Source organism: Dreissena polymorpha, chromosome 10 (assembly GCF_020536995.1).
Source record: "Dreissena polymorpha isolate Duluth1 chromosome 10, UMN_Dpol_1.0, whole genome shotgun sequence".
Lineage (NCBI taxonomy): Eukaryota > Metazoa > Mollusca > Bivalvia > Myida > Dreissenidae > Dreissena > Dreissena polymorpha.
This window is the reverse complement of record NC_068364.1, coordinates 55,775,828-55,799,089: the sequence shown is the minus strand read 5'-3', so window position 1 is coordinate 55,799,089 and position 23,262 is coordinate 55,775,828. Positions and strand designations below refer to the sequence as shown.

The 23,262-nt window shown below is 35.3% G+C and overlaps 1 protein-coding gene across 1 annotated transcript; it reads right to left on the bottom strand.

Moving 5' to 3' along the window:
* Positions 1-6,054: 6,054 nt before the first annotated feature.
* On the bottom strand, positions 6,055-23,260 carry LOC127849138 (mucin-5AC-like; the record flags this gene model as incomplete). The annotated part of the gene is made up of 4 exons (XM_052381858.1): positions 6,055-6,519; positions 15,696-15,980; positions 16,588-16,724; positions 22,816-23,260. Coding segments are annotated over 4 exons (1,332 nt in total), but the record flags the coding sequence as incomplete, so codon positions are not given.
* Between the last annotated feature and the right edge of the window lie 2 nt (positions 23,261-23,262).

Below are 23,262 nucleotides of genomic sequence, written 5' to 3'. Positions count from 1 at the left end.
CGTCCAAGCTAATATACTTTTATTTCGTAAAGTTTTAATGCACCGTTAACTGTCAAATGATTTCATCGTTTATTGCAACGATATGTTGTCTTTGATTTTGAGCCAATAAAACTTGTTTATTTTTGCGACATGGGCAATTTAACACTTCTGACAAATACAACTTATAAAGAACGATATATATCAGATGTCAAAGTATGCAGTCAGTCGTACACATGTGCGTTTTTAATTGATATACATTTATATTTATTTAACTTGAGCTTTATTAATATAAGAGTGTTGAATAACTCTTTATATTCTGATTATGATGAAGAGAAGAGATTGTAGTGACAAAAAGTCCAATTTGATAGGCTTTATAATTATTAATAAGTGCTTCTTATTGGTAATCTTTACTGAGTGTTACTTGTTGGTAATCAAGGACATTTGTATGGGCCAGTAACACCGGACACCGAGGTCACATCGTTGTTGGGCGTTTTGATATTCTGTCAGAGCAACAGGTGGTCGCCGCGAAATATAAATAAGAAGAGAAATAGTGTATAATAAGACAAAATTACAGCATCCTAATAACGTCCTTATCGTGTTCTTACAAAAAACATCACAGCATTCAATGTGTTTTCACCGCGCATTAAATGTTGCCGTTGTGTGCACACAGCGTGGTCATGGTGCATATACCTACGACGTATATCATAATCTGATTATTAAAAATTAAAAATTAAAAAGCAAATTCGTTGAATTTATATCCCCAGCCAAATAAAGTTTGTTTATGGATGGGTTTAGAACTTAAAGAAAAGGTGTAAGTGAAGGTTTGTGTCTGATAATTAAGAACAATTACATCAGGACATTTTGAGAATCCATTTTAGTATGGTAGAATTCTTACCAAATAAGGCATATTTAATAAAAATGTGTGATTTTAACCGTTGTGTGTGACTTTGACTATGGCCATAGCAACCTGGATCTTATATTTGACACGCATCTACATAATGAAGAACAATTGTGGACAGTTATTACAGAATACCTTGATGCATAGTAAAGGAATGACTTAATAACGAATAATTCATCAAATGTTTGACCTTTGACCTCAATGTGTGACTTTGACTTTATGCCCTAAGATTATGAGTGTTGAATGTGAAGCACCCCCAGATAATTGAGAACAAATATGGCAAGTTTCATGGCTCTGGCTCATGTGTACATGGAGTAAAAGCTCTAAGCTTATATTAAAAAGAATTTTTGCAAGATACAAAGGGCCATAAGTCTGTTATTAACAGATGGTGTACACTGCCATTTGGTGTGCAACATCCTCTTATCAATATATATACTCATACCAAGTTTCAATGAAATCCGCCAAAACACTTTTAAGATTTGGCTCCGGACGGACGGACGGGCGGGCGAAAAGACGAACGGACGGATGGACAACGCCAAAACAATATCCCTCCGCCTATGGCACGATTTTTTAACAACCCGGGAGCACCACTCAAGCGCCGCCCAGATGCGACCGTGTTTTACTTGCGTTTCACTTTATGGAAAATTGAAACAGCTAGCGCCTAACGTCGTTGAACATATGTAATAGTATGTGTCGGTTTTAACCGTTTTTAACAAAATCAATATTTTACCAGTAAACGTTCGTCCGTTCGTCATGATGAACAGTTTTTACTAAGTTGTATGAACATGTTTTTGATATCTTATTTACAGCTCTGAAATCGTTAAATTTTGACGGACAATATATCATTTGGCCTCTGCTACCTGAGTTAGGGCTTCTAAACCACAATTCTAACTTGCGTTTTCAAAAGACGAACAAGAACATGCGAATTTTGCGGTGCCAATTTTTCCACGCTAAGGGAAAGAATGAACATTATATGTGGTGCATTTTTAATATCGGTTTATTGGTTTATTCAGTATACACAATATACATACAGTCCATGAGTATACATGATCAAAACATAGTAACATATATAAAGGCATTACGTGTTATCAGTATTGAATTTCATAAGATGTTAAATAAAGAATCAATACATGAAAAGGTCTAGGGCAATTGGATTTCAGCATTTAGAATCTATTTAACAATGCTATAACGATAACATCAAAATCAACAAATAAGAATCAACAAGAGAGCGAGAAGTCAAGTTTGAGTAAAGAATTATATACAATAAAGCTTAATAATATTTATACAGATTTCTTTGACAAAAAACTTATGTACATATACATAGCTATACATTATGTTGGTACTTTGTAGTATCTGAATGCATGAATTCAATACATTTTATCATGTTTGGTATTTTCTAGTTATATTTATTTATATACTTTTTCCTTATATCATCATATAAGAAACATTCTAATAAAAAAATATATATTTGTTCTTATGATTATTGCAATGTTGCATTTTCTATCTTGAACATGTATAGTTTCAGGTGTATTCCATCTTGCTGATTCGATTTCTTATCAATGAGATAAAACCAATAAACTACAAAAAATACGATCTAAGCCTATTCATTCTAACAGTTTTAAGTAAGGCTGCAATTAAAATTTACAAAACTACCTGTAACGTATTGCTCTTAAAAAATCATTAAGTTCTATCATCTAATTTTGGATAAATGTATCATTTAATCTAGACTTTACCATGGATAAAAACACTTTTCATCACCTTCATCTTGGTTTAGCCGTGCATATTGAAATCCTAAGGTCTGCAACAGATTACAAACATATTTCGCCCAAGAATTTGTATTTGGTTTATTGATAACATTCTTACAAATGTGGCTTTAGATACATTATATAGATATTAGTGCAGTATACGATGCCATGAACATAATCAAGTTGATAATAAAATCATATATAACACATGCCGCTTCATTTATTTTTCAATATAATACAACATTTCATATGAATAACGTCGAATGTATGAAAAATGCTTAAAAGTTTTCATCTTCATACATATGTCTGTGATGAAGTAGGAAATCTCAATGTTGTCCAATGTCAATAAATCAACAATTTGATCAAACACCGTTCAATCGATGTATGAAAAAACGATGTACAATACACCAACTTATGCAGTTTGTTCGAAACAATGTCTAAAAAGAAACTTAAATATCTATTAAAAACATATCATAATGGTTTTGTACCAGTGTATAAAATAGTTATCATGGAACAACAATTTATTAATTACAATATAAGCGATACTTTCATTTTATTATACAAGCAGGTTTCTACTGTTTAGAATTGCACTGTATTTCTCAAAATGTTCAAAACAAAGTGGTCACGAAACTGATCTTGTGCTTGCTTGTACGTTTTTTATTAACTTGTAATTCATTAGTGTCATTTTATAATTCTATACCGATTTGTCCAATGCACCGAGAAAGCGAACACAGAATCATCGGTATGACGACATAATTTAATTGTGCGTTACTTTTACATCGATTTGCTATTCGCACAACCAGTTAGTCTTCCGAATCGTTCTAGAAAATTATCTGTTAGATATATCGGAACATTTTTCTTATAGATAAATCAGATATAAGTAAATGTATCTTTACACTTTATTATACATTGTCGATACATTGATACAAGATAAATTTATAAAGGTGCAGTAAATTGAATTGTTCCCCAAAAATCCTTGATGCAACGATACACAGATCATCTAAACAACAAGCCATAACACCGTTTTATTTTATATATAGTGTCTGTGTTTTTTGAAGTGTATAAGGTCCATCCACGCAATAGGCTGTTTTATGTGAAGAGTGTGTTTCAGTACTTCTTCCTAATTAGCTTTCTAGACTCACGAAATTTGGGACAAATTTTGAAAGAAAGCCGCAAGTTCGAGCTATTTAGTTATAACTGAAAGATTTTCTATTTTGATGAGGTCTTGCGTTGTGGGGAAATATTATTATCTATAGTACGGACGGGGTAGCTTTTTATTCGGTATACCGATATGAACCAATCCACGGACTCGTCAGATGAGAATACGTGATCGAGAGAACGGTACGGTCTACGGTGGTATCCTTGTCCAAGGCGGCCGATGCCGACGTGTTGATTCCGGAAGTGAGCGTTGGCGGGCCTGCATACGGCACGTAAATGCTGTTGGAAGGGGTCCATATAAGCGTCGTTGTCGTACTCGATGTGGTTCTTATGATCCTGAAATATTGAAATATACAGCCAACGCTGTGAAAAACGTAAAGCTGTTTATGTATTACCATGTAATCCATCGAGAGTTTATCGTTGCGGTTATATTGATGCTGACATAGTGAAACATAGCAAACAAAGATTAACAACTAAAAGTAGTTTGTATAGTTGACGGTCATCCGTTGCAGTTAAAGGCAACCATGTTTTGAAGTTTTGAGGTTTTAAACCACGTGATAATGGTTAAGATCACGTGGGTTCTATTTTTAGCGGATTGTTGATATTAATTCGGGAATAATATCCTTATGTATATTTCAGTCAGGCAAATATAAATCATGAAGTAAAATTACTAAAAGTATCAGTCGAATGTCACGTTTTGTTGATCTACATGCACGTTTTTATAACGATTTTAATGTTATCGCTTGGCTAAATACAATTTACTAAATATTTGAATGTTTTCATACTAACTTTGTTGATCGAAATTATGTTCGTAAATGTCATTTATCAGCCCGCATGCCGCACCATAATGTGTCAAATAAAGAATGAGAAATTGATACAATAGCGGATATATAGATATCATCCGTACAACCTAGACACACGCCACAGAAATTATTCAAATTTTAAAGTAACCTGCCACATCCAGCTGTCAATCAAACTAGAATGTATTGCCATATGGTACGGTAATAACAATTGTCGTGATAAAGGATTGATCGTTTAATATAAGAACACTAAGTGGAGAGAGCGATCGCTTATTTGGCGAGTGATTATTTGCGTAACGTTATAGATCTTCAGTATGTGACAATATCACACATTTGTTTAACTTCTGTTTTTATTAGCGGGAGATGTAAAATTTCCTCCCCTTTCAGCTGTGTACTTTATTTTCAACTTTTTTTGCTTAACAATATATTTCTACGGCGAAAAGAGAGTGATACCCCGCTTATAGATGTTTTTGCCGCCAAATGTATTGTCTATCATTCGAGGGAAATCATTTTGCTAAAGTAAAAACATAACTGCCGTCCTTGCGTATCATTCGCCTCGAATGACAGACAACTTGAAAAATATGTAAACAAAAACATTATCAACCGAGTGTAGTGCGCCCTTCCGTTTTGAGCCGAATTAAGTCAATATCAAGTAAAAAAATCAAATACTAGTTCGTTAATAAAAACAGCTATAAACGGGCAATTTACTTTACAATGTAAAACGATTGTTTCGTAATCATAACCTCTCAACATCTAAGTGAGGGCAGTAGATCGTATCCTACTTAAGAGTGTTAATCCGGATCTCGCCTTTTTTGGGGAAAACCTTCTTTAATCATCTGGTACAAGCAACGCAGACACATTGTTCTGCACAAATGGTAGTTTCGATCAGATAAATATAGTTAACGCGGCATGTCATTAAATTGATATATGTACCCCAGATTGGTGTTTGTATTTCAAAGCTCATGTCATTCCGAAGATAGATTATTGTAAATTAGGGCTGGTGTTTCACATTTAAACCTACCAGGTCCAATGGTACACGGGTTGCATAAATGACATTCGGGATCTCGCGTAACTTCGTTTTTAAGCATCAGACATGAAGGATTTTGCAACCACAATTGGATGGACACGTATTATTTATTTTTCTTAAGTATGTAATTTAAGTTTGCACAACGATGAAATCTTAATGCATGCAAAGTGTGAACATGCATATACATAAATTATTTAAAGTATAGGTTACCTGATGACCGATTGTCAAATTGAAAAAGCGGGCTTTCTGTTACAGATTCCAAACTTAGATGACAAAGAAATTTAACAACGAACCTTGAAACATTCGCACAATTATATTTTGGTTATGTGTAATCTTTTACAATCATATGTTTGTAAAGCGTGTTTAATGTTAAAATAACAAGGGCGAAAGTAATGTCTCGGTTTTTGAACAATATTGAAAATCAATGTGGTTTTTCAGTTTCGATACTTATTTGGGTAAAGCATTGGTTGTTGTCAATGCCGGGGTTGTTGTGACTGCCTGGGTTGTTGTGGGTACCTGGGTTGTTGTGGATACCTGGGTTGTTGTGGGCGCCTTGGTTGTTGTGGGTGCCTGGGTTGTTGTGGATGCCTGGGTTGTTTTGGGCGCCTGAGTTGTTGTGGATGCCTGGGTTGTTGTGGGCACCTTTGTTGTTGTGGATGCTTGGGTTGTTGTGGGTGCCTGGGTTGTTGTGGGCGCCTGGGTTGTTGTGGATGCCTGGGTTGTTGTGGATGCCTGGGTTGTTGCTGGCGCCTTGGTTATTGTGGGTTCCTGGGTTGTTGTGGGTACCTGGGTTATTGTGGGTGCCTGAGTTGTTGTGGATGCCTGGGTTGTTGTGGGCGCCTTGGTTGTTGTGGGCGCCTGGTTTGTTGTGGCTGCCTGGGTTGTTGTGGGCGCCTGGTTTGTTGTGGCTGCCTGGGTTGTGGTGGGCGCCTGGGTTGTTGTGGGTGCCTCTTTGAAAAAATTATATAGTTTCATAATGATTTAAACATGGCGAATAAAATATTCTTGAAACACTTTCGGCATTAAGATGTAACTTAATCAATATACGGACAGTTCAATAGGAAGATAATCGACACTAGGCTGGGTTGATGCTACATTTTAATTCTATTTTATAAATGTAGTGCATATACAATCAGTGTTCTATTATGCTTAATGCGTCATAGTACCTGGAACGTCTTCCTCTACATTACCACAGGTAGCGCAACAGATTTCCTCAAATCCACCGTCTTTGCATAAGAAGATACTGGTTTAAAAAAAAAATCCACGCAACCTTCCCCATAGTGGTAATCAACAATTTGATCGTTTTCAACGCATCCATGGACTGGAGTGAATAAAAAAGATAATTGGAACCTTATAATTGATTTGTTAACTTCCTATTTTTTCAGTCAGTCAGTAAGTCAGTCAGTCAATCATCTGTTTAAGCATGGTAATATCCTTTTGAAATTAATTGTCTGGTTAAACGACCTTATCAAGCGTTTACGAAACAGACAAATTATGTCATATACTGTAAGTTAAATCGTATTAAATAGGTAAAGCATGTACAGATATGAAAATGCGCCCTAAATAAAATTTGATACTTGGTTTCAATCATCGACCATAAGCTGACAAATAACCCATGTATCGCCCTGTCAGATCTCCGTCAGTTAACAGTTAGTCGTCAATTTAATACTGTAAATATGCAATCTACGTAATGTAAGAAAACCTAACGATAACAGCAGAACTCTCAAAATTATTCAATCGTTTCACGTTGTAACGCTTTATAATTTAATGGTTTTTAAATCCTCAAAACATGCATATTTAGGATATTTTAGAGCATCGTAAATGTTAAGTATTACTGTTTCCTTGCAAGTATCATAAATAAAACAAAAATTTGCAAAACTAGAACATTTTTTTCAATGATGTCAAATTACTTAAGCGTGAAAAGGTAACTTTGAGATTTCGTATTAATAAATCATGATTGATTTATTCAACAATTAGATAAAAAATTAAGGTCTAGATAAACATTTAGCAATGCTTTCCGATAAATAAACTTTCATAGTTGTGTTTTAATTCCTCAATTTCAATACAGTTATTTGAAAGAAGATTTCACAACAACACTTTGTCAAATTCCGATAAAAATTTGATAATTGAAGTATTCAGCAAGAAAATGTTAAATATGATATCTTCATTTTGTCTGTCTGTCTGTCTGTCTGTCTGTCTGTCTGTCTGTCTGTCAGTCTGTCTGTCTTACTGCCTTAATGCTTACATTCATTTATGCATGCCTGCATGACTGCCTGCCTGTCTGTCTTAATGTCAACCTGCCTGTCTTTATGTCAACCTGCCAGTCTGTTTGTCTGTCGGTCTGTCTGTCTGTCTTTCTGTCTGTCCGTCTGTGTGTCTGTGTGTGTGTCTGTCTGTCTGTCTGTCTGTCTGTCTATCTGACTGTCTGTCTGTCGGCATGCATGTATGTATGTCCGTCCGTCCTTCCGACCGCTCGAACGTTTAACCGACCTTGCGCTCGCCCGCATGTCTGTCAATCTGTTTGTCTATTCTTTCGTCCTTCTGTCTTTATGTTCGTATGTCTGCTTCCATAACTGTTAAAATGATTGTTTTGTTATAATTATATCCACTTGTATATTACCAAATGTATGCCAATTATTCTGCGTTAAAATTAAATATACTGATAAAATATATAGACATTGCGTATTTACTATTTTATGAGAGAAGCGTGAACTTAACACAATATTTTCCAGTACGTGTTCTACCAAAACAAAAAAATGTATTGTGACCTGCTAAAATTGTGACAACGCCTGCCAGGAACCACTTCAGTGCTTGTCGAATATGTAAAAGCGCAATAATACAATGTAAAAAAATTAATATAAAGTCAGAAAACAAAACGCAAACAAAAAACAGTTTAAAAAAACGTTTGCGGTCGATCTCTAATTGCCAAAAGTGCATACATGTAAGTTATTCTACATGCAATATGTGTTCTATAATAATAATTATAAAATGCATAATAATAAAATTATGAAAAATAAATAAATGATAAATAATAATAATAATAATAATAATAATAATAATAATAATAATAATAATAATAATAATGCGAATTATACAAAAAATGCTGATAGATGATGTAAATAAATACATAAATAAATAGGAATTATTTGTATTAATCCTGTACTTACGTTGTTCATAACAATGTTAGACCAAGTATGTTCAGCAAATAGTTCCTTATCTTGTTATTTTGTAAACTGATTAATGGGTGGATGATTAAAGTCACTAATGTGTAGGCGATTTATTTCACTTTTATAATTTGTGTCTCATTAATGTACTAACGTTCCATCTCTATCCTTGCACACAGTTTTTTAGTTAAAGACTGCATTCAAATACGAACCCAAAACTGATGTTAGAAGGTAATACAATTTAATACACATTTGATAAACGATTTTATCCCACCTTTACAGCGAATTCGGTTGATTAAAGCCGTGTTTATTAAATTTCGGCTATAATCAACGGCACGGCTATAATTAACGGTACGCAATGACGTCATCAATGACGACTACTTTTTCCCCACGCACCTCGTCACCTGTATTTGCCAAGAGCATCAAAAATAAAAACAATCTCAAATGTTTGTCAATCTTAATGACCTTAAAACAAATAAATGTAGTAAAAAACGTGTTTGTTGTCATTTATTGTCATTACACTTCTAGTATTAGGTAAATTTAACACTATGTTGCAAATAGGTTCTGTTGCTGTTGCTCCCCTTGACGGAGTCAGTTCGAGTTGCCAACCTTTGACTATAGAAAACAATCGTCTGCGAAATTGTAACACCTCAAAATGTCTGACGAATTTAACAAAGCCAATTTCTCATTAATTTGGGATGAATTTAATAATGAAAATGTGCAACAAGCAGATGAAACAATGGAATTAACACTAAGCCAGTTCCAGGAACAATATTGGTTTGATTCATCTAGTTTGTTTACAAATGAGATTATATTGACAACTGAGAATGAAACCAGCCCCAGTAGTAACTTTGGTTCTGATGCACCATCTAGTAGCAATGCCATCCCCTCAACTTTAAATCCAATTCCAGACTAGCCTGACAATAAAGAGTTCTCAGATGTTAACCTCACTGATGTTGATGATTTCATTGTCCAAAATGAAAATAAAAAGACTGTAGCAAAGACCTTGTCTGACATAAACAAATTTAAAACGTTTCTAATGTCAAAAGCTGAATCAAAAGAAATCCATCACATAGAACCAACTCTTCTTGATGAGTATTTGGCCACTTTCCTGTTGTTCCTTAAAAAGTCAAATGGCACAGATTTTGAACCAAGCTCCCTCCGTGGCATCATTGCTAGTGTTGACAGGTACCTAAAACGACATCGCTATGGATGTTCAGTCATGACAGGGACTGAAGTCCAATTTACACTCACAAAAGACAACTACAATGCAAAGAAAAAAAGTCTTAAGAAACAGGTCAAATTAAGATGAACGGTTATAATTAAAAGAAATTGCCAAAATAACATATTGAACAGAAAACGTATCATTTATGACAACATTTGGAAAAAATCCAAGTGTAGTCTGTACGAAACTATTAGGCTGGCGACATAAAGTTGCAATTAATAAAAAAGTCGAAAAGTCACATTAAACAGTAATACTGTAAGTCTACGAAAGATAGAATACTAAAAAAAAATCTGAATTAAAAAATATAGTCGAAAAGTTAAATGAAACAGTATAACACCGATTTATGGTAAGGGAAACCTTCCTAGGGAGGCCCATCCGCTGAGTGATACCGACATCGATCTGCTCTGGGAGAAGGGGATGTTTCTCCGAAGGCCTTGTTAAATAAAATCTAGATGATCAACTGCCTTCATTTTGGCTTGCGAGGAACCATGGAGCAATACAATGTGCGGTAAGAAACTTTTTTAACACACAAACACATTATACGTACCAATTTTTCTCATTATTTTTCACCCCATTTCACACAGTACATCCGCTTCAACTTAAATGCTGTCTTTTATTGTTGTTCATATCTGACATAAAATAAAGATTCTTGTATCTTGTTAGGTGGGGAGACGTTCGCCTCCGTGTAGACTCGAATGGTGTGGAGTATCTCAAGTTACACGAACGCCAAACAAAAACACGCACAGGAGAGAACATCGCTGACATAAGACAAGTGTCTCACAAGATGTTCAGCACTTCTGGACCAAGAAATCCTGTGTTAATTTACAAGCTTTACTCGAATATGCGTCAATCTGATTTTTCTTCAGATCTGCACCCTTTCTACGTGGCAATACGCACAATTGACACTGCATCACAGTGGTTCTTGTGTCAAAAATTGGGTGTCAACAAGCTAGGTCAGATGCTGAAGGCCATGGCAAAAGACGCCGGATTTCCCGAGCACAAGAGAATAACAAACCACTCAGTTGGCAAATTCCTGGTCAAAAAACTTCGAAATGCAAACATTCGAACCACTGAAATCATGGCCATAACAGGGCACAAAAATGTCCAGCCCATAACCAATTATTCCGCCATATCTGTTGAACAGCAGCAAAAGTGTTCCAACATTCTATCCCAGTAAATGTAACAACCAAACCATTTCCTCTTGTTCACCTTCATGCACTCAAACTATGGCCGAAAAGGCCAAAATGCAGCCAGCACAACCACTGTCTACCGTTGAAAAAGTTGATCTTGATGTTCGCTCCACCCAGTCACTTCATCAGCAAATGTCTTTCTTTCGTTCGAACAACTTTGCCTCACAATTCTTTGGTGCCACTTTCCACATTCAAAATTTTAATGTGTATAATAAGCTTAAATCCAGGTTATTATTGTTATTTCGTCACGAACTATATTGTAACAAAGAAGAAAATATTTTGCACCTCGTGTTCTAGTTGATAGTTTGAATTTTGAAAGTGAATTGGGTGTGGTGTTTGGCTACGTTGTGTACAAATGTAGTTCCTTATATATAACAACTAAATGTTATATTGATGTTATACAACTTTTAGAATTGCAATTCAATATGAATAACATTGTTATGAATAACGCACGACTCTTTGTCACAGAACGATATTCTGATTTTTTTAAATGACAATTTGATCAGCGGTTATTTTTGGAACGCGGAGTAATACACTGACCTTGGTTACACTACAGTCATTATCAAAGTACGACAAACACTCATGAAAACTTATTTTGTTAAAATAAAAAGGTTTACTGAATAAAAAAGGGGGATAAATAGAAAAATAGGTTAGTGCTGATTATAGATCAGGTGTATCATGCTCGGCACGTAAACGAAAAAGCACTCGCCCAGGCTCGTGCTTTTTGTTTTCTTAGTCTCGCATGATAAACCTGATCTATAATCAACACTAACCTATTATTCTATATATGTGCATAACACAGCACCCGTATTAAATTCGCACCAGATTACAATTTTAATGTATGTAAAACCTATCATGTCACAAATATAATGTCACATTCCATTTCATTTTAACGATCATGTCTCGTCTGTACTTGTAACTTTGTCGATGTAAGTCAATTGATGCGAAAAAAGGATAACGTAGGAATTCTCCGTTGAGGGGCGAAAACATTCGTTTGTTTTTGCGCGCACCAACCAAGTGCAAATTCCCAATGCACGTCTGTGTCGGTTTAGCAGTTTAAAAGTAATGCAAAAGATCGATGAAGAATACGAAGTTCATGTATAAGAAGATCCGATTTCGACATTATGTCGACCAAACTAACAAAAATGGTTATCGTTTTATTTTAAATAAAAACCTTAAGGCTAAGTTTTTCACTGCAAGAACGCAGTGAAATTAAAATCATCGGTATATTCTCCTTTTCGATTTTCCTCATATATAGGTGGGATAAAATTACTTTTGTTTATAAACATTGCATTTTTTATGATGTTTGTATCATCCATTTTTCAAAATGATTTTTTTTTCAATGTCACACGGTCTAACTCCATCTCTGTATGCATTACACGTATTCATCCGCGTATAAGGTTTTCAAACTGCTGTTTTGTAAATTACTCAATCTATATATCGCTTATTTAAATATGGACAGCAGTATCATTACGTTATTCCTACACTTTTTATGATCGTGAAAACGGAGAACTAAATATGGCCAAGTTAAATATGATTGTATTTATCTTACTTGTGTACGCTTTTCATATGCTGTGCACACGGTTTTATACGAATGTCGATTTTCATGTACATGTTTCTCACCGAAGTCAAAACGCTTTCCGAATACCAACCACGCATTGTGTGCATACTGTCGGAAGCCTTTCGCCGGTATTGAAGAATCAACACGACACTGTATCAAATCTCATATTTCCGACATACGGTTTGAACGCCTTTTTTGTGTCATACATGTTTTCGTCCGGAATGTGTACGGACACCTGGTACACTACAGCATTGCTGTACCCCGTGGTCACATTGGTCGTCTCTGATGTAACATATTTAATGCTTGCCGTTGTTTCATATCTGGCATGAACTGCTCTACCTTGATGTTATTGTGTTTTAACGGAAAGATATATAAGCGGTATGAACCATTGTATGGAACAAGAATAAAAAATGATTACACACATGAACTGTTGTTCATCGTCAGTTTTGCATCGATGAACGAAACAAGAGTCTTGTTTCTGGACAGAATAGTGACTACCTATGAGACCTGGTTTAGCTGTTTGAAAGACATCATTGACACCACACCCAGACTAAGCCCGTGTGTATCAAAGCTTTGGAGAAAAAAACATTTTCATCTAGTTGATCGATTGTTGCAAAATATTAACAAAGGGCCAATGTGTATCATTAAACGGACTCACGGCATCTTAGCAACGTCCTTATCGTGTCCTTACGGAAAACACCACAGCATTAAATGTGTTCTCACCGCCCACTAGACGTTGCCTAAAGGAGCATACGGCGTTGTCATGACGCATGCACTAACGGCGCATATCATGATCTGAATTTTAAATTTTAACAAATTATAATGTCAAAATTTGATAGTTTCGTTCGGCGCTTCAACAGCATGACGAAGAAAGGCAATACAAAGGTAGACACGGTTACCTAGTCCTCCATTTTCGACATATATGTACATGCCATGGGACACAGGACACTAAGAATCAAACCACGTTACGGCTTCTCCAACGCGTTCCCTAGCGACATATGAAAACTCAAAGCCGCGACCCATGATTTTAAATTGCTCAATATAATCGCCGCGATGTGGCGTTTCAGGTATTTGCACGGCGCCACCAGCGACCGCGCAGCGCGCATTTCGACGTTTTGCGTGTATCCTGGACGCCCCTAGAGCGCCGCCCTGGCCCCGTGTTCACAAAACGATTTTGCAATCGAAAATCGATTTTAACTGACATCGATTTTCTTTTTTGCCTAACAACTACAATGGAAATTCATTTTCAATGACAAGCAAAATCGATTTTCAATTGCAAAAAATGTTTTGTGAACACGGGGCCTGGTTTGAGTAGGGTTTTACTTGCGTTGCACACAACTCGAAAATCGAATACGCTACATGTATTTACCTATTTAAACGTATGTATTAAATGTATTTAATGTATGTCTTCGTGACAGCCGTTTTTAATTAAAGCAGAAAATTGTAAACATGTGTCTTGCGAACAAACGTACGTCCAGATTAACAGTTCTACGATGTTGTATGGATTCATTTCGTTTTGGCTCTTAACTACAGCTCTGAGTTTCTTAAAGTCTAATGGACAATATAGCATTTCACCTCTGCTGCTTGAGTTAAGGCTTTAAGACCACAAATCTGAATTTTCCAACGCTAAGGGAAAGAATGAACAGTATACGCTTTGAGTATTTTAAAGATTGTAGCAGTATACATTAATAAAAGCATTTATTACACATACCGGTGCATTGATTGTACTAATACTACATTTCTTATGAATGACGTCGAATATATGGAAACAAATGAACATTTGTATCTCCATACATATGCACGTGATTAAGTTGGAATACTCATTTTTTCGAAGTGAATTACTGAACAATAGTAGAATAAATCGTTCAATGCAAACGAGCATAATACGCCAAAGTATGCGATTTGTTCGTATCAATGTTATAAAAACAAACATACTTATTATATATATATATTTAATCATGCTTGTTTGTACCAGCGTATAAAGTAGTTACCATGGAACAACAATGTATTAATTACACAATAAACAATACTTTCATTACTTAAACAAGCAAGTTGCTATTGTTGAGAATTGCACTGTCTTCTTCGAAATGTTCAAAACAAAGTGGTCGAGAAAGTTACTTGTACGGTCTTTATTACCTAATAATACATTAATATCATTGTATAATTCTATACCGATGTGCTCATTGCACCAAAAAAGTGAACACGTACCCATCGGCATGACGACAGTATTTATATTTTAGATGTGTCAAACATTTTTCTCATTAATTATTCAGCTATAAGTAAACATTTCTAAACAAGTTTCTGTATACATTGTTGAAACATTGATACAAGATACATTTTAAAAGTGCAATACATTGAAGACTTCTCTCCAAATCATGAAACACCCTTCGTGCAACAATACACAGATCATCTAAACAACAAGCCATAAAACCGTTCTACGTTATATATAGTGTATGTGGGTTTCAAAGTTACTGAGGTCTTTCCAAGCCATAGGATGTATTATGTGAAGACCAAGAGTGAGTCCCAGTATACCTACTTAACTAGCTTTCTACACTCACGAAATTTGGGATAAATATTGAAACTAAGCCGCAAAGTTTCAGCTATTTAGTTATTAACCCATTTATGCGTAGTGGACTCTCCCATCCTTTTAAATTGGATCAATTTATTTAAAAAATTAGGGATGTCAAGTATATTTATTTCTATATTTAAAATATTACTTACTACAATTCCTTTAAGCAAACAGCGTAGACCCAGATGAGACGCCGCATCATGCGGCGTCTCATCTGGGTCTACGCTGTTTGCAATGTCCTTTTTTCAGGACGCTAGGCATAAATGGGTTAATTAAAGATTGTTTATGTTGATGAGGTCTTGCGTTTTGGGGGAATCTATTAACTATAGTACGGGCGGGGTAGCTTTATATACGGGCGGGGTAGCTTTATATTCGGTACCGATCTGTACCAATCCACGGACTCGTCTGATGAGGTCACGTAATCGAGAGAATGGTACGGTCTACGGTGGTCTCCTTGTTCATATTCACCGGTCCTTTGGTTGAACATGTACGGTGTGCATGGCTGACTCGAGAACGCTGTTATGACTCGGTAGGGTTCCGAGGCGGCTGACGCCGACGTGTTGATCCCGGAAGTGAACGTCGGCGGGCCTGCATACGGCACGTAGATGCTGTTTGAAGGGTCCACGTAAGCGTCGTTGTCGTACTCGATGTGGTTCCCATTATGCTGAAATAGTAAAATATATAGCTAACGCTGTGATCAACGTAAACCAGTTTGTGTATTACCCTGTCATCGGTCGAGATTATATCGGTGAGGTTATTTTGCTGCTGGAGAATATAAACATAGCTAACAAAAATAACAAACTAAATGAAGTTTCTATAGTTGACTCTCATCCGTCGCAGCTAAAGGCAACCATATTTTGTTGATCGTGCAGTCTTTTTCATTGTTTATGCCCATAGTATACGCCTGGTCTTTTAGCTAACTGCTTGTTGCGTACAATTACATCAGAACAAAAAAAGAACAATATTAAAACATTTTGGTAGGCAAACGAACTGAACAATTTAATGGTATTATATATTCATGTTATTTTTCTCTTATTTTTCAAATTTAAGTTGTAGTTTATTCTTTTGTATGGCTTTCCTTTACGAGAAACCTGTTTAGAACACCTACAAACTAACAAAGGCTGACCAAATTTGACTGCGTTTAAAAACGATTTTGCATGAAAAATATGAATAGTTTAAATTCTCTAATTAATTAAGGATACACTTGTACACCAAAGTTTACGCTTAAAAAGATTTGAACACTAACAAGTGCGTACAACATGAACAAATACCTTTGCATGGCGTCGATGGCGCTTCTGGTGGCGCCAATAGTCATTTCTGCTCGCACGTATACACCACGAAACCAGAGCAACCAGGGTAAATATGAAAATCAAACCGGCGACAATGCCCACGAGGATGATGGCAAGCTCTAGAAAACAAATCAAAGCGGTCTACTTAGGGCACTGCTAAAATAGCCATCAGAAAAAAGTTCTGAAAAGACGAAAGTATTGCTGTATTGATGCTTAATACAAAAGGTTCTATTGTACTTTGGAAACCGTTTGAGCTTCAGGCGGATACAATTTTGTTCTCCATTTGAGAACTAAGTAATTGTTCTAGGCAAAATAAACGAAAATATTGACAACCTCAGAAAGACGGAACAACTTATTGTAAAATTGTAATCGCATAGACAAGATCCCGTTTATGTTTTGAACATGTGCCCTTGCGCCGTATACATGATACTAACGAGTGTGCACGTGTTAACATACAATCGTGCAAGAGAAGGGAAGGGGAATATCGAAATCGGAATCCTATTATGTGTATATGTACGTCTTTCCAACAGTTTGACCCACTATGCTTTACTTAATATACGTCGCACTGAGAAAGGAAATGTAATAGAAGCATTTTTTCCAGCGAATTATGTTTTAAACTCCTCACTGGATCTTAAAAAGATGTTCAGAAACAATATATTTATTTCAGCGTTATTCAAATCCTACCGTTTTTACAATAAGTTCAAACTATAAAACAAAAAAGCAAATGTTTGTACCAAGACATATCAAAATCTGAAACGAAAGAATAAAATCAGAAGCTCAATTGCTCATGACGTCATTTTTCACACATGAAACTTCAAACAGTATCTTCATTCCAGCTGAAAATGTAGCGCCGAAGCAATTATTTTTCTTTTTTAATGGGGGCGTAGGGATATAAACAACAGCAAAAGCAACAGGTAATTGATCCATCGCTGTGAACAGAACATAGCATAACAGAACAAACATTTTATTAAGACTTATACATAAATACATCGTCTCAAAACATAAAAGTGTGTAATACATGTATATCATGCTCGCCGTTATTTCAAATCCAATAACAATAGTCAAAACAGTTCGGCATATCAACGTAAACATGCGTTATTTAAAAGTTATAGAATACAAAGAATTAAGCGTTTGCCTTCTCTCTTGTTATATTCATTTTTACTTGTTAAAGGTTGAAAATGAACACACGCCTTTCAAATTTATGTTTGTCACTCTATACTGTTATGGCATGTTAGTGACATGGAAGATAATAAAAGGTAAAAGTGTTTAATATATTAATAAATCTGTGTTAAATATGTCGATAAAACTCAATAATGTATGGATGTTAATATGTGTTAATATTTTTCCCCAACTGAAAAAATCACTTAATTTATTTTTTCGAATTAGGCTCTTCACACTAATTTTGACCATTCATTAATCAAACACATGTTAACATTCACTTTTTGAATTTATCATGCAATGTCCCTCCAGGATTAAACAATTAAAATTGAGGCCTGTGAAATAAACAACTGGCCTGTAAATTAGTTTTCCTCGTAGGCCAGTCTGGCCTGTAAATTGTAACGGTCTTTCGCCATGTCTGCCCTGAACTCATTGGTGGAAAGTTCTGTTGTTGTCTCTTCACACTAATTTTGACCATTCATTAATCAAACACATGTTAACATTCACTTTTTGAATTTATTATGCAATGTCCCTCCAGGATTAAACAATTAAAATTGAGGCCTGTGAAATAAACAACTGGCCTGTAAATTAGTTCTCCTAATCTAGGTCAGTCTGGCCTGTAAATTGTCACGGTCTTTCGCCATGTCTGCCCTGAACTCATTGGTGGAAAGTTCTGTTGTTGTCGTTATATTTTGTGAAACGACGAGGATTGGTTATATAAACTATAAAACACACCTCTCATTGTATCCGGACGGATGGCCGAGTGGTCTAAGTGAGAGACTTTTTACCCCAAGACTCCAGGGGTCAGTGGTTCGAGCTCTGCTTAGGGTTACCTTTTTTAATTTTATTCTTTATTTTTTACTGGAGCTTTTTATATCCAATGTTAACATTTATCAATATAAAGCATTTAATGACAAACTTCAAAACATGCCAAAATCTGTGAAAAGGCCCCTTTAAGTCCCATATTTCTGACCTATAATTTAAAATTGGTAAAAAAAGCTGATCAAACAACGCTAATTTGGTAAGTATTAATAACGTTGGACAATTCATTAAATATGAGTTAAGCTTAAAAACAGCCTTTTAGGCTTGACCTGCAATTGTTTCAAAGGTATTTGCAAAAGATCCTCATGTAGTGAATACAATTACTAAGTATGTAAATGATTCAACAATTTCTAATGCTTGGTCTTTGAAAAAAAATTAATATCCTTCCTAAGTTGTCCCCCTTTTAAAAAAACATAACCTTTGTTTTATTTGTGTAAGCACATAATTCCCACCTGTCCCAATATTCCTCTAACAAATACAAACCTTTCATTAGTTCATCCTCAGTTCTGCCATAATTACAATGTCATCTGCATATAACAACAAAAATAATTTTAGCATACCAATATCTATTCCTTTAAAACCATTTAACATATAATGTTCCTCTAGGTCGTTAAAATATATACAAAATAGAAAAGGTGATAATGATTCTCATTGTCTTACTCCTGAAAATAGGAAAAATCTTCATTACTTATTGTATTGCCAAATTGTATTCTTGATCTCAAATTGTATACATAGATTGTATGATATCAAGCATTTTTCCTCTAACGCCTAGCTTCAACAGTTAAAACCATCACCAAATATTCGAACGCTTTGGTGTAATCAACAAATACGGCATACAATCTTTTTTGTTCATTTAATAAATAATTAATTACACCGTGTAATTATCAACAGTTCCCATATTTTACCTGAATCTTGCAATGTACCTAATAATGTTATCCCTCTGTAATTATTAACATCCTGTTTATCACCTTTTTATGTAATGGAACAATAAACCCCTCACACCACACTTCAGGAAAATGTCCATATTCAACGAATTTATTAAACAAATTACAAACAACTTTTAAGAAACTTTTACTACTTATTCCAAATTAAAAAACAACATCTCATTAAGCAGATAATCAGGGCCACCTGATTCACCATTATGAATTTGCTTACAAGCACTTATAATTTCTTCATCAGTAAATGCTACATTTAACGCAGTAATCATTATATTTAATTTTCCATTTAAGTGCCAGTCCTGATAAAACAAAACATCTTCATCAGCTTGATCTAGAATCTAGAATTAGGGTCATTAATTGATTTAAAATAGTTTAAAAAACCCCTACTACTTATATCTTGCTTATTATCTTTGCATGCATTATTCTTTAACATTTTCTAGTAAAGTTTTGCATTTATAAATCTTGCATTTCTAATTTCGTTGTTTGATTTTTATCATAAGCATATTTCTTTTTCCTAATTGTACTTTTATAAAGGCTCCTAGATTCTACCATGCTTTGTCTATTTTCCTCCGATGGATAATGTCTGTACATATAAAGATTTATATAATAACATTTTTTTTAATACTTACATTCATTATCAACATAGGCAGCATTAAAAATATTGTTTTTATCAACAAACTTTGTATTGTCAACAAGCTTTTTTTAAATAATGGTGAGGTTATGTTTTCAATTACATCGCAAACTTGGGATAAATAATTATCCAATGAATCACTGTTTTGGGTTTGATCTATACAGCCACTAATAGTTTCAATGGTATTTATTACATCTTTACAATTAAATGAATTAATATAATCCATTGTCTTTTCATTATCCCATTTATAAGTGTATGGTAGCTTTTTGGTATCATTTTCCATATGGCTATTACTATTAGGATATGTCTCAATCTCAGTTTTACATTCAATACTAAATTTAACTACACAGTGGTCTGATAAAATATTAGGATCTAAATCTTCAAACGTATGAATCAATGGAAACATATTACTTTTACAGAGAACAAAATCAATAGTGCTACAACCTTGTGAACTTATAAATGTGTTTATTCCTATATTTCTATCTAAACTTAGTATATAGAAAATAGAACATTCCATATGAACGAAGTTCAATTTAATTACCCCCCCCCCCCCCGTTCACACATAGACGCCGCTTCTACTACGATCAAGCGTGGCCGAAAACGTTGCCGATCGTGACAAATCGCCGGAGAAACGTAGTGGAGTCTTCATAAGCGCAGTATGATCGCGGTCAAGTATGCATGATCGGAGAGCTCTACGCTCTCGCCACGCTTACTTTGAACATGCTCAAAACAGGCGAAGCGGGATCGTGGCCAACAAGAAACAAGAAGAAAAAGAAAAAAAGTAAAAATGAAGACCATACTTTGTCAAATTGTTCGATTTAGACTCCAATTGGCCTCGATCCGTCCCGATCCAAACCTTGTTCAGATCTTGGCTTGATCGGGATGATCGTCGTAAAGTCGCAGCCTTGTGAGAACAGGGGTTAATATATAACTTCTTTTAAATTAAATAGTGAATTGAAGTTCATAAAATCAAGTTAACAAGTTTACAATATGTGCGACAAAATTATTCTTTAAAATAAATGTTCGCTAAGTTTCCACAAATTGTCGCTGTTATCTCAGATTCAGGCTTTGATCAGGACAAAATGTTTTTCTAACAAATGCCAGATATACTTAATCTCGGCTTTCAATAAGGAAATGATAACAAACTGTTATCACAACGAAAACAAGCTAGAAAGTAATTACACCTAAAAACAATGAAGTATTTGATTTCTGTGAGAAGACAACTTTGCGCGGATGCAGCAGATGCAGGGGTTATCGTTCTAAGCGTTGTTTACAGCAGACTGAATTGAAAACTCCCTCGCTAACGCGAACAACTAAAAACACTACGTTGAGTAATCGATCTCTTTCTTGGTGAGTGGTCAATTGTGTAACGTTATACAACTTCAGTATGTGACCATAGCACGCGGTTTATTTACTTCATTTTTGGTTAGAGCGTGAATTCAAATCAGCTCCGCTTTAAACTGTTTAAAAAGCTGTGTAGGTATCTTATGTTCTACTTATTGTGAACACATACATTGCTACGGTGAAAAGAGAGCGCTTCCCTCGGTTAAAGATGTATTTGTAACCCACTTTATAGCCATGTATATCATTCGAGGCAAATTATTTGGTTAAAGTGAAAACATACGTCTTAGCGTATCACTCGCATCAGACACATTCATTGTACATCAAAAGATAATAAGTTGGAATAATGCGCGCCTTTTCCGTTACAAGAACCTAATTTTTTCAATATCGAGTACAAAAAAAAATACTTGTTCGTTTGTGCACAGCTATAAACGGGCTATTTACTTTACTATGCAAAACGATTAATTCGTACTCTTAACCTCTCAACATCTAAGTGAAGGCAGTAGATCGTATCTTAGTTAAAGAGTTTTAATCCGGATCTCGACTATTTTTGGAAAACCTACTATAATCTTCTTGCACTTGCAACGCATACACATTTTGTGCACAAATGGTAGTTTCGATCAGATAAAAATAGTTAAAGCGGTATGTGATTTTAAATTGAGTTTTGTACCCCGGTTTGGTGTTTGTATTTAAAAACTTTAGCTCATGTCATTCCGAAGAAAGATTATTGTGAACAATGTCTGGTGTTTCACATTTAAACCTACCAGGTCGAATAGTAAACGGGTTGTATTAATGACATTCGGGCTCTCTCGTAACTCCGTTTTGAAGCATCGAAACGAAGGATTTCGCAACCACAATTGTATGGACACGTAATATTTAATTTTTTCCCAATCATGTAATTTCAGTTTGCACAACGGTGTAATCTTAATGCATGCAATGTGTGAAATTGCATATATAATTTAAATTATAGGTTACCTGATTACCGATTGTCAAATTGAAAAGGCGGACTTTCTCTTACAGATTCCAAACTTTTCTGATATAAATGACAAAGAAATTAAACAACGACCCTTGCACAATTATATTTTGTGTATGTGTAATCTTTAACAATTATATGATTGCAAGGCGTGTTTAATGGTATAATAACAAAAGTTGTTTCTCGGTTTTTGAACAATGAGGCTTTTCAGTTGCGGAACTTATTTGGTTAAAGCGAACTCATACTTCATACTTCAAACATACTTCAAACAATCCATACATCTGTAAGTAAGACTCATAAAATATATTACTTCTTCCTTAATTATTATTAAATAGGGAAGATCTTACCTTCATCTGATATGAGACTGCCTCGCTGACCAGAAATATCCGTAGAGGTTACTGTACTGTTTTCTTGTGCTGTTGTTGGCACAGTTGTAATTGACACCTCAGTAAAAGTCTGATTTTCAGTAGATTGGTTGTTCAATTGAGTGGTTGGTGGCAAAATGGTTGTATTTTGTGCCTGGGTTACCGTTTGCGCCTGAGTGTTGTTTGGCGCCTGATTTGTTATTGGCGCCTGAGTTGTTGTGGGCGCCTGACTGCTTGTGGGCGCTTGACTGTTTGTTGGCGCCTGAGTTGTTGTGGGCGCCTGAGTTGTTGTGGGCGCCTGAGTTGTTGTGGGCGCCTGAGTTGTTGTGGGCGCCTGAGTTGTTGTGGGTGCCTGAGTTGTTGTGGGTGCCTGAGTTGTTGTGGGCGCCTGACTGGTTGTGGGCGCCTGCGTTGTGGACGCCTGGGTTG